At 46.4% G+C, this 12,186-nt stretch overlaps 1 protein-coding gene across 2 annotated transcripts; it reads right to left on the bottom strand.

Moving 5' to 3' along the window:
* Positions 1-423: 423 nt before the first annotated feature.
* Positions 424-11,845, bottom strand: S100A16 (S100 calcium binding protein A16). 2 transcript variants are annotated; one of them, XM_072983999.2, is made up of 3 exons: positions 11,556-11,845; positions 1,776-1,969; positions 424-1,070 (listed from the first exon to the last, which is right to left on the bottom strand). In XM_072983999.2, exons 1-3 carry the CDS (start codon positions 11,560-11,562, stop codon positions 906-908), a joined length of 366 nt encoding a protein of 121 aa, XP_072840100.2. In that variant the 5' UTR covers positions 11,563-11,845; the 3' UTR covers positions 424-905. The 2 variants fall into 2 exon arrangements, with proteins under 2 accessions (XP_072840100.2, XP_020666415.1); XM_020810756.3 differs by lacking the exon at positions 11,556-11,845 and adding an exon at positions 5,601-5,763.
* Between the last annotated feature and the right edge of the window lie 341 nt (positions 11,846-12,186).

Here is a 12,186-nt window from a genome sequence, read left to right as displayed (position 1 = left end):
ACATTGCTGAAAATGGCCGTAAATTGGGATTTCTAGTTCCCTTCCAGGACCTTGACAAAGGTGGCTCGCCTGGGAGAAGGGCCTGAATTAGGAGCCTCTGAGGCTTCCTGTTCCTGCCCCAGTGCTAGCTGGGAGCTTCCTTTCTGCGCAGGAAGTTAGGTGGAGTTAGGCCTAGAAGGGTCCCAGAGCCTTTCCATGTAAGGCCTTTCTCCCACGCCCATCCCATTGTCTTCCAGGCAGGCAGAACTCCCAGAATGGAGAATGGTAGTGTTTGTAATTCAGAAAAATCTAGAGAATCTCATCTCTACAGATGATCTGGAATAGAAAGGCAGTACAAGACCATCTTTACTTTCAATCTTCTTGCAGTAATGAGGACTAGTGGCATGCTTGAGATAGGAAAATGGAAGGACTCAAAAACACCAATCTGACTCCAGACTTTATTTTAGTCCTGTACATAAATTGACAGGTGATAGTACATTGGTAGACTTCCCAGATTCAGTGGTTCCCAACCTTGGTTCCCCAGAGGTTCTTGGACTACAACTCCCAGAAGCCTTCACCACTACTGTCCTGGCCAGGATTTCTGGGAGTTGTAGTCCAAGAACATCTGGGGACTGACGCTTGGGAAGCCATGTCTACATCGTCCCAGACACCACATCCCAAGGTATAACTCTTGCAAAGGAACAGACGGAGGGACTAAGAATTTCCGGAGGTGGGTTCCCGTTTCCTGACCCCCATTACGGATTTGGATTTCACACAAACACACCGCGAGTGGGTGTAATGTGTAGCCCAGCCGAGCCACAGTGATGGCCCGATAAAGGCGAGAAGCGAGCTGGTTTTGAGAAGAGAGAGAACGGGGGGTGGCTGAACTCGGATCTGGAATCCTCCCGGGCTCCCTGGAAGGCTCTCTACTTGGTGAACTTCACACTTTCCTCCTGTTGCCGGATCAGGCATGAGATTGGGCCGGCGATGCCGCCGATCAGATTCCAGTACTCGTTGAAGCTGATCCTGCCATCTTGGTTTTCGTCCAGGTCGCAGATCAGTTTGTCGGCGGCGTGCTTGTTCTTCGTGTCCTGCGAGGGCGAGGGGCGGAAAGAGGAGGAAGAAAGTATGAGCTCGAGGATATGGGGGAGAAGAAACACGAGAAACTTTTCCCACGTGGGTTTCCCCTCCTAGTCTGAATACACAACCCATCCTTCAGCTGACTACGGCAACTTCCACAATTTTTTTGGTGACTCTTGCCCTTTGATTACAGTATTTTTTCCACGTATAAGACTATACTTTTGTCTAAAATCTTTAGACTAAAAAATTGAGGGTTGTCTTATACACGGAAGTAAGCCGAGGAGAGAAAAAACAAGTGGAGGGGAAAGCAGGGATCAAAGCGATCCTGCAGGGCTTTGATCCCTTTCCCCCTACACTTGCTAAGCCCCACTTAGATTTCTTAATTTTGGGTTAGAAAAGTGAGGGGGCATCTTATACACTGAAAAAAATACGGTATTTTAAAGCAAGGAGTGAAGGCTTCTTTCGGGGAGTTTTAGTCCGAGAACATCTGGAGATCCAACGTTGGTGTTGGCCAACCCTTCCCAACCTCTTGCCCTGCCAATGTTTCGGATTTCAGGACCCAGAATTAGTATGGATGGAGCCCCGACCCAAAACACATGGAAAGAAAGGAGGCAAAGGGGATCGTTGTAGAGTTTGAGGGGCAACCTCATGGTTCAGCTGAGTCAATTGAAGCTTTTTTGGGGGGAGGGAACCACCTCTGGTCCTCCTCGTCTCACCGTGAGCATGTGGTTGAGCTCATGGCTCAGCATCTTCCGGAAACCTTTCTTGCTGATGCCTCGCCGTCTCTTGCAGCAGCAGCAACCGCGTTTCCCGGCGTATTTGTCATAGTTCTTCACCAGCGTCTGGATGGCCCACTCCAGCTCTGATGGGTCCCCGCCCATGAACTCACCACCTTTCGCTCCCTTTGTCCCTGTGGGAAGAATAGAAAAGGGGGGGGAGAGTGTCATAGATTGGCATGCCATTCCAGTTCAGGATCACGCTAGAAGCCTTTTGATTTGAATTAAAGTGCTCAGGCACATCCGTGAAGGGATGGGGGAGCGCTCGCGCCGGCGCTGACACACGCGTGTGTGCGCAAAGCAGCTGTGGGGAGGGGAGTGCGTGCGGGGGGGGGAGATCTGTCTCCACGGCCCAGTCTGGTTAAGGCCACGGACCGTCACAGGGCCACAGACCAGGGGTTGATGACCCCTACTCTATAGGGTCCTTTCCAGCTCTTCAGTTCTAAGTTTTCATTCTGTCAAAAGTAATGCAGTTACTTTTGGGAAAAGGAGAATAGAGTGAAGTTACATTTTAAAAAGCAATTTAACAAGGAGGAAGCACTTTATTAGTGTAGTGAGGAACATCCGATTACTTCCACGTGGTATTTGATGTCATTTTTGGCAGGCCTTTAAAAAGTAATGTTTCAGGTTTTATTCTTTTTTCAAGACTAAGGGTTCCTCGAATAACAACAACGGGGTCAATAATACCAAAGTAGAGAGCAGCACAGGAAGCCGTGCAGGGAATTACTTGTTCTACACCGTAATGGGGAACAACAAAGCATTCCTTTTCAAACACTGGAACAACTAGGAACAAATTTCTTCTAAAAAGTAATTTCCAAGTTGTCTTTCCCACACGCTCACAGATCTATAAAGGTAAGGAAAGCTACCAGAGCGATGATAAAAACTATGATGATGACTAAAACGCTGCTGTTATTCTGGGTTCTATAAATAGTTATTTTGGGTTCTATAAATGTTAGCTCATAGGCAACTGATTCCTCACAAAGTTGCTTATACAGTAATGTTCAAAGGTTATTTTTAGAAGACTAGGCACATCCATTTGGTTAACCTGTTGATGCAAAAAATGGTTAACGTTGACATGTTAACCGTGATGTGTGATTTCCAAGATCCAGGCAGAACCGATATTGTAGGCACGTCGTAACTATGAGTGAATGTGATTTCCTGAGAGTAGAACTTCCCTGAGAAATCTTAGTTTTCACTTTTTTTGCCTTTAACTTTTTTCCCAAGAGGCCACCATTTCCACTCTCCCCTGATGTGGAATCTGCCGTTTTGGGTATTATGGGATAGATATTACCCCCAACTATTCCTTAAACCCTGTCTTCGTTTTTTTAATTTCTGTCCCTTCCTCCTTTTTGTGTATGTATTGCCCTCTAGTGGCTGCTGTTGACAATGCACCCTCTTTTTAAAATTGTTATTACTGTATTTTGAGGAAGGGCTCTTTCCACAATCGCCCTGTCCTTCTTCCTCCCGCCTCGCTGCCCCAGGTCATCAAAACTGCCATTCTAGCAAAGCCATGCAATTAACAGTAATTATCCGTTTGGAATGCACTCTCCGCCTAGGTCTAACGAGGCATGGGTTGGGAGGGAAACTGCCTAACTCGTTGTAGGGCATTTTTTTGGTATAACTTGTGGGAGAAGAGGTGGAGCACTGCCAAGGCTGTAATTACCGCCTGCCTCTTTTCCTGCTACACAACGTGCGATAGCAGCCCGGGCTGCTCGTATTGCATTTAAATCTTCCTTTTTCCTTAGCGTCCATTCCACCCCATCCTGCTGATCCGGGACTGGGCGTGGAAGCCATCTGGATGCCTGGGAAACTGGAGCAAAGAGATGGGGCCTCTGCTGAAACAAAACGGTGAAAGTCACCTTAAGCAGGCGGAATTATCATTGGCAAGACTGGGAGGTGTCCTCAGATCCAGAGACTGCTAGCTGGAACATTTATGTAAAATGGTGCCTCGCTTGACGATGTTAATTCGTTCCAGTGAAATCGCTGTAGAGCGAAAACATCGTCAAACGAAACGAAAAAACACATTGAAAACAATGCGTTCCAATGGGCTGAATACCACCTGCTCATCCAGCGAAGATCCTCCATATGACAGCCATTTTTGGTGCCTGTAAAGCGAGGAATCCATCCTAGTAAACAGCGGGGGGCCATTTTGAGCAGCTGGTGGCCAGTTTGAAACCCGACGATCAGCTGTTTGCTGATCGTCGTAAAGCGAAAATCGGTTCCCTAAGCAGGGAACCGATCATCGCTAAGCAAAATTCCCCCATTTAAACCATTGTTTTGCGATCGCTTATAATGCAGATTCGTCGTAGAGCGGGGTAATCGTTCAGCGGGGCACGACTGTATTTAATTATTGGTTGGTTGGTGTGGTGTACAATGGCTGGGTTAAGTTCAGTCTTTCCTAATTTATTTCAAAATAAGTGAAAGAATCCAGAAATCACCACGGTCTCGCAAAACATTTACATGGTGTTAATTTCACTGTTCCCCCCACCTCACCCCAAGGCAGAGGTGGTGTCCTTTCTGATTGGGTTGGACTCCATTGTCCAGTGGGTGGGGATGATGGGAAGAAAATCATCATCATCCTCTCCATTTCTTGAATACCTTTGTCCAGGAAAGAAGACTCTGAGAGCTAGAGTCTAACATTTTCTGAAATCATTATCATCGTCATCTAGAGGCTGGACGTGATGCTCTAGAGTGGTGATCTAGATTCTAGACCACCTCTCTAGAACATCAAGTCCAGCCCTTGTCAAGGAAGCCCAGTGGGGAATCGAACCTCGAACTTTTGGCTCCACGAACCCCTGATCCGCCTAGCATTTCCTGCTGACTAGAGGATTATGGGTATTGTAGTTCAGCAGCAGGGACTTGCGTACGCTTGGATTGGAGCAGAGCCATGTATGAAATTCACAGTTTAAACTATATCAAAGCATCCAGAATAAGGAAATCTGTGATATTTCACTCCATTGGCATGCTTTAAAAATTAATCCACACAGTCTATAAATCTAGTTGTCCGAACAACAGGAGTAATTAAACCCTGCTACATCCGGTCTTCCAACCGTGGTCAGCTATGTTGACTCCATGAAGCCAGCAAGTCAGCTGTGGGAATGCAATGCGCTCTCTCCGTGACACACACTTATTTTCCAAGGTACACTGCTGTTGCATGGGGAGGTTCCATTTCTTGCTTGTCTGGCGCTAGGCGGTTCTTACGGCTTGCATAGAATCCTTGTCGTCATCATCTTAGAACTGCAAAGCTAGAAGGGACCCTATAGATCATCAGGTCACCACAAGAAGGTTCCCATGTTAGGTTTCTCTGAATCTAACTTTTCCAATAGTGGAACATGGGTGCTTTTGAAACTGCAGAGGAAGGCATCTAGAAACAAGGAAATTGTCCTGGGGGGGGGGGGGAATCAACCTATTGAGATCTTTTTTTTCCCTCCATGAAAAAAAATTCCCTTAATTCTTACCCTCAAGGGTGGCCCAGGAGGAGGATGATCATCCTCAAGGAGATAGCTGAATGAACCACGGAAGGATGTGACACCATCTACCAGGACTAATAGAGGCCCACTGCTGAGTCTTATCTCGAAAGCTTCTGGAACAAGTCGCCACCGTATCTGAGGACTAGTGGATTAGATTGACTGGATACAGTCAGCCCCGACTTTATGCTAAACTAACAGGCAGCACTCCCTGAAGCCTTGCACCGTCTATTATTCTGGGGATTGGGGGCGAAGGGGGGAAGATGATGACATTTTTCAGAACAAGGAAAAGCTCTACCTGCTGCTGATGTTTGTTCTTCTCGTTCTGGGCCCCTTCACTTTTGAAGATGAAGAAAAAGAAAATAATCATCCAGTAAAGAAGAAGAAAAGCGAACCGAGGGGCTCAGGGCCGGTTTGGTGATCTGAAAAAGGAAGGCTCTCCCGATCCGGGTTTTATCTTTTCCAGGGAGGTTTACATGACAGGAAACAACGCCATCCGGAGGGGGAAAAAACAGGACAGGATAAAGGGTCAGGAGTCGGCCCCATTGTTTTATTTGACCGTTTCCTGGCTGGTTTTCCGATTTTGAGAAAAAATATACGGCACAGATCCGGTCTCGTCTGCGCGCCGTTTGGAGTGGAGATTTCTGCGCTCTTCCCACCAAGCTGTGCATTTCTGCCTAGCATGTCCATGTTTCTACGCACACACAACTGTAAGAAACATTATTTTGCTTATTTCTCCATTTCGTGGGACACGTTGGTTTCATCTGAGTTTCCCGACGACATTTTCGTACCAAAACCAGGGTCCTAAATTTTAAAACTTGAGGTCTACCGCCCATATATCTGTTGGGGAATCTCTTCCGAGGCTCCCCTGTGATGGCTGAAACAAACAGATCACAGCGAACCCTATTATAATAGCAAATGCTATGCGGAGCATGTGGCTCCCTGTCATGGCCAGTTCTGGTAAGGATATAATGGAAATACAGTGGTGCCTCGCTTTACGATCGCTCCGTTTAACAATGAAACCGCATTACGACGAACTTTTTGCGATCGCTTTTGCGATGGCTTTACGATGTTTCCTATGGGGGAATTTCGCTTTGCGATGATCGGTTCCCTGTTTCGGGAACCGATTCTTCGCAAAACAATGATTTCTGGACAGCTGATTGGCGGTTTCAAAATGGCCGCCGGGTAAACAAAATGGCCCCCCACTGTTTTCTGGGACGGATTCCTCGCTGCACAGGCAATGGCTGCCCTATGGAGGATCTTCGCTGGACGGTGAGTTTCCAGCCCATCGGAACGCATTAAATGGGTTTTAATTCATTTCTATGGGCTTTTTTATTTCGCTTTACTACGTTTTTGTTCTACAGCGATTTCGCTGCAATGAATTAATGTCGTAATGCGAGGCACCACTGTATATTTCTCTAGTGAGGGTTATGGTCTCTGGCTGCCTCTAGTGGTCACTTCTGGTAACTTCATCATTGAAATATATATTCTTGGGAGTTTTAATCTTTTCAGACCGTGGATAAAGTGAATCAGCAGATATGGATCCTGTGGATAAGGGGACCTACTGTAATTCTATTTGAGTTTGTTTTGTCCAGTGCTGTGACGATTGGGGGTTTTGTTTGGTTGAGTCTTCTGACTCCAAAACTCCCTTTCAGCTCCAGGGTTTTTTTTTTGTGAATTTCTGTTTGCAAACTGCCCGTCTTGGGGGGGCGCACATGCGGAACCTGTTCTGTCGGCCTCAGCCGCATCACCCCTGTTGGGATGGAATATAGCGTAAGGAATGTGCAGGAGGAGGTATATGCAATTTTTATATAATCTTTTTGGCAAACAACGGATTCACTTCTGGCACCACGTGGGAAGAGAAGGTGTGGCGGTTCCCCACCCAGGTTCCCCACACCGCACCTCCCGAAAACCTTCACCATGAGCCATGCTAGCCGGGATTTCTAAGAGTTGCAGTTCCAGAACAAGCCGAGGGCTCAAGGTTGGGAACCACGAGGCTACAAGGATGGCGGACATCCTTTAGAAGCCCCTTCCAGCTCTTTTCTTAGATGTTCCTCAGGTTTTGACTTGGTCATCATGAAACTCTGCAGAAGACAAAAAAAATCACTGTTTTTTTCTCTATCTCACTTCTGGATATTTCTGAATACTCCCACCTTGTCGCGTGAGAGGCTGAAGGACATCCTGGAAGAGCCGTCTCTCTGAACGTCTGTCCATGGGGTTGATCTTATGGAGCTTCCATCTTGTTTTTCCATGGCTCACCTCCACCCCGATTAGGAATTCCTGCATTTGCTTTTGGAGAGGGGTGCTGACCCGAGATGCTCCCTCTGGGTGTGGGCACCAGGGGTCTGTGATGTGCTACGGATCGGAGCCAGGCAAGAAAACGTAGGCGTCCGGGGCGCACCCGTCCTGATCAGGAGCACGGGCAGATGCCCTGAATTCTTGCCCAACCTCAGAGGATCCAGTCCGACCAGCTTCTCCTCGCTTGAGAGAGGAACATTCTGATCAAACTCACCGGTGCATCATCACATCCTGTGGTTTAGCCATGGGAGAAAATGAAAGAAGAAACTGGAATTCTTGGTTGGTTTCCTTAAAAGAAAGTTAATTAAATTTACGGATGGATGAGTTCAAAAACATGTTCTTGAAAAATCTATATTCAACTAAGATCTGCTTTGAATTTCTTGGCTGACCAACTTGGAAAAGCTCCTTCTTTTCCTTACCCTCAGTTGTTCCCCGTCTGTGAAATGGGAATAATAGTATCCTTTTCGTACAAGGTCATTGCAAGGAAATAGCAACGAAGGTGAAAAAATCTTGTACTCTGCTCTGAATCGGAAAGAAAGCCCTAGTACTGTATTTGGTCTGTCTTAGATACTTCCTGAAGATATTTTGCTTCCTTTTGGTCCTGTTGGGTTCTCCTCTTGGTAGCTACTATGACACCATCTTCATAAAAAAAATATACAGTGGTGCCTCGCTTAACGATGTTAATTTGTTCCAGCGAAATCGCTGTAGAGGGAAAACATCGTAAAGCAAAAATAAAAAACCCATTGAAATGCATTAAAGCCCGATTAATGCATTCCAATGGGCTAAAAACTCACCGTCCAGCGAAGATCGTCATAATGCGAAGAATCGGTTCCCGAAGCAGGGAACTGATCTTCGCAAAGTGAAAAAAACCCATTTAGACCATCGTTTTGCGATCGCAAAACATCATCGTGAAGTGGGCTTGTCGTAATGCGGGGTAATTGTTAAGCGGGGCACGACTGTATAGTGGTGGTTCTTCTGGCCACGGCCCAAACAATCAGGGGTCCATGTAGCTGTCCGGATGCTACTACACTGTCTCCTGTAGCCAATCAGACTTGGCATTTCAAAGCCAACTTAGAGCAAGGGCGATGTTTTCTTCCCTCACGCTGAATGGACGAAATGCCTTTGCTCTGAATGAGCAAAATGTACATCCTGATTTGTGGGATATTTATGCAGTCTGTAAGATCCAGATAGTGCATGTCCTCAGTCTTCTTTGTCATCATCTTTAACACGTCTGTGAGAAGCTAGTGCAACAGCCTTTCCTTCCCAGGCTGGAAATAGCAATGTTTGTTGAATTCGGAGAATGTAGGAGAATTTCTGTTCAATTCGGACGAATTCACCAAAATTCGCAATCTGCAAAGAACGTGAGGTTTACGAAATTTGAACGCGGGGGGGATAGTGACAGGAATAGTTTTCCGTCTGCCAAATTGAAGCTAATCCTCTCTTCTCAAGAATCTTCTTGGCTGCTAGGCTGCTATTATGCTTCAAACAAACATCAGATTCCAAGCGCCTTATGCTATTAAAATTAGGGGTCACGCCATGAAATAACATGGCGTCCTGGCTCCGGGCTGCTGAGAAGAAGCTTGCATTTGTGCAACACATACTTTAATTTGTGGAACTCATGGCCACAAGGTTCAGGATGGTTTAGATGGCTCTCTTATTATGGTACGTTTTAGATTCTTAAACACCCTCGGGATAGCAGCTTTCCCCCTTTTGATTTTCACAGAACGGCGAAATCGAACGGCGAAATCAAATCAAAACTTGTGGTAGTTTATAAATAAAATCAGGCCCAGCATCTTCAACCCAGATGGGAATGGACAGCTAAATTCCATTTGCTGCTAGGAGACAACCAACATCTGTGATTCTTCAATCAGGCACATAATAACCTGTTTTGCTTTTCTGCCGGGTCATAAGACGTCAATTAATCCTTCTAATTCAGCGCTTGCATTTCAGCTTTGGTTCAGAGCTAATCGGCGGACGGAGGATCCGGATTTAAAGCATACGCCTGCCATAAAATGAGACATTTATGATTTTTTTTTACATCTAATGAGTTCTTTCTGACTTTTTCGCTTTAGCATCTGACGACCAAACCCTACAGGTTTTTCTGGAAATAAACCTATTGAGTCATGCCTCAGGTTTTTAAAAGAAATTATTTCATATTATGCATGCACTGCTTTTTCTTTTATCGGCGCTCAGAGCAATTTAGGGTTGGAAGACAAATTTTGGAGTATCGATGAATGAGTGAAAAGCAGAAACTTAGAAAAAAAGAAAAAAACACAGAAAATCAACACCAACGTATTTTAAAGCGATATCTATAATCTGGCTCTGTTCCACTTCAGGAACACAGCCAGACTAAATCAAATTCTTGTGGGATTTACAAATGTGAATAACATTTGAACAACAACAACAACAAAAATCTTTCTAATGCTTCACTACAGGACAAAATTTAACACTTCTGTCAATTTCAGAAGAGACGGGGCCATCAGCAAGAAGACGCTGAGCTTATGTTCGGACAACCCTCCAGATGTCCCTGGATTGCAGTTCCCATTATCCACATTGGTGCAGCCTTATGGGCACCGGAGTCCCTCAGAATCTGGAGGCCCATCCATTCCTCACTCACAGCTTCATGACATTCCAACTCTGCTTCTCTCTCTGAGTCAGTAAGCGGAAAGCATGCACGTATTAAAAAACCCTACATGTATTTCAGATATATTTCTCATTCAGCGAAATCTCGGATCCACGCTTACACTGTCACACATCAAACCATTCTCCGTTCAACACCCTACTGAAAAGGCCCTGCTTCCCAAGAAATACAATTAAATCAGAGAGCTTTCCTCTTCTCTTAGCCCCTATTGATCGATAATTTAGGATATTAGAAAAAAAAAAACTGGGCGATGTTGATAGGAACAGCCAGCTAAGTCCGTGAGGATCGGCCAGGAGCTGTTCCCTTTTTTCTGCTCTGGACTACAAGCCCCCAAATAGAGCACCAGTGCGGGACAGGGGATACTGGGACTCGTAGTGGAAGCAACAAACTTTCCTATCCTTTCTGAAGAGTTTCCATGCCATGTTGGAAGAACTGGGAGAGAGGAATTAATATGCCAAACAAGCAAGCGAACCCACAAACTTGGAGACTCTCTACCCATGATCCTAAAAGTGTTTCTGAAGCCCTAAATCTCTGAATGTCTGCGATTGCCATCCTGTCCATTCCTGGACAAACTCTGTCTCTCGCTCTTATATCCTTTTTTGGGAAGAACTGTACTAATCCAATAAGTTTTCACCTCTGGCCAGATGTGCATTGGATGGAGCTGTTAAGATACCATTCTACCATCCGTCCCTGTGTTGTTTATCGGCACACGTCCGTGTGTTAGAATTACAACAGGATGGGCAGGAAATGAATTGCAGGCCATCAAAGTTGGGTGAACGGCAAAGGTCAAAGGCAACCACCTTAGCGGTGGCACTCTCAACAGAGCTCACCGGGGGCTAGAGAGCTTGATCTGTTCCCCCCTCCGTGTACGACGAAACTTTCCGCACGACAACAGTTGAGTGTCGTCTGTTTTGTGCGTGGCATGTTGTGCAAATGCGCGGCATCGGGATGGAGGAAGTCTAGATAAACATGAAGTAGACTATGCAAGCATTGTTTGGAAGACCATCAAGAAGGAAGCCCACAATGGCCACAGTATCCCTCCTGGAAACACTTGCCTGAAATTCTCGATTGTCTTTCCCCTCCCGATTCCTATTTTGTTCCAGATCTGGCCCTGCCCCATTGGCCTCTTAATGAAAGAACTGCTGGTTTTGATTTTTTCCAGACCTGTGAGGGCATGTTCTCCTGCCAGGAAAATCCTCCTCTCCCTCCCCAGCCCAACATTTCCAAATTGAATTAGCCCGTCTGCATTTTCTCCGCGGGATCCCGCCGGAAGGAGAACACCATCCCACCTATCTGGTCTTCACTCGGCCTTACCGTGCATGGTTCCAGTCGCCTGACGAGCCTGTGATCCGTCTGCCAAACGTGTCTGCACCCGTCTGCCTGTTTCTTTCTGGTTCCTCCTGTGTTTTCGGGACTAAATCTGCGGGAACGCGAGGCACCTCCCACTTCTTGCGTGTCCTGGCCTCCTCCATCCATGAGGACAGCCTTCTTTTTAAAGAGGAACATTCCTCCCTGCATCAAGAGAGAGAGAGAGGCCGACATGTCTTTTTGGGGTGTTTTCCTTTTCGGGTGGGGCTTTCCAACTGGCCGGAGCCCTTGTGTGAGAAAGACTGTGTAATCCGATTGCAAAATTAAAGAATCCTTGGAGCCGTTCCCAGTCATTCTTGCTAGTGATGCAGCTGTCGCCCACATTCTACGCTTCTGTCTAAGGCCCAAAGTATGGAGCCAGAGAGCATTCAGGCTGGATTCAGTCCACCTACTCTGTTTCCCCAGTATCCTGTCCCCACAAGAAAGGAGGCAGGGCCCCCCAATGTGCCATCATTACGCATCTTGGGGGCCTCTTGCTAGCTACCATTGGAGGAACCCGGATGTCCCATTTAGATCAGCTCCCTGACCAACCAAGAATCCATTTTTGAGATCTTGGACTCCAACTCCCATCATTCTC

Source organism: Pogona vitticeps, chromosome 15, assembly GCF_051106095.1.
Source record: "Pogona vitticeps strain Pit_001003342236 chromosome 15, PviZW2.1, whole genome shotgun sequence".
Taxonomy (NCBI): Eukaryota; Metazoa; Chordata; class Lepidosauria; order Squamata; family Agamidae; genus Pogona; species Pogona vitticeps.
Note: the sequence above shows the minus strand (reverse complement) of the source record. Positions and strands in the feature narration are given on the sequence as shown.

What these genes read in the sequence shown, in the direction of transcription:
- S100A16 (XM_072983999.2), bottom strand. An exon ending in AGCTCAACCACATGCTCACG is followed by an intron (nt 1,071 to 1,775) that starts GTGAGACGAGGA and finishes TCGCCCTCGCAG; the next exon opens with GACACGAAGAACAAGCACGC.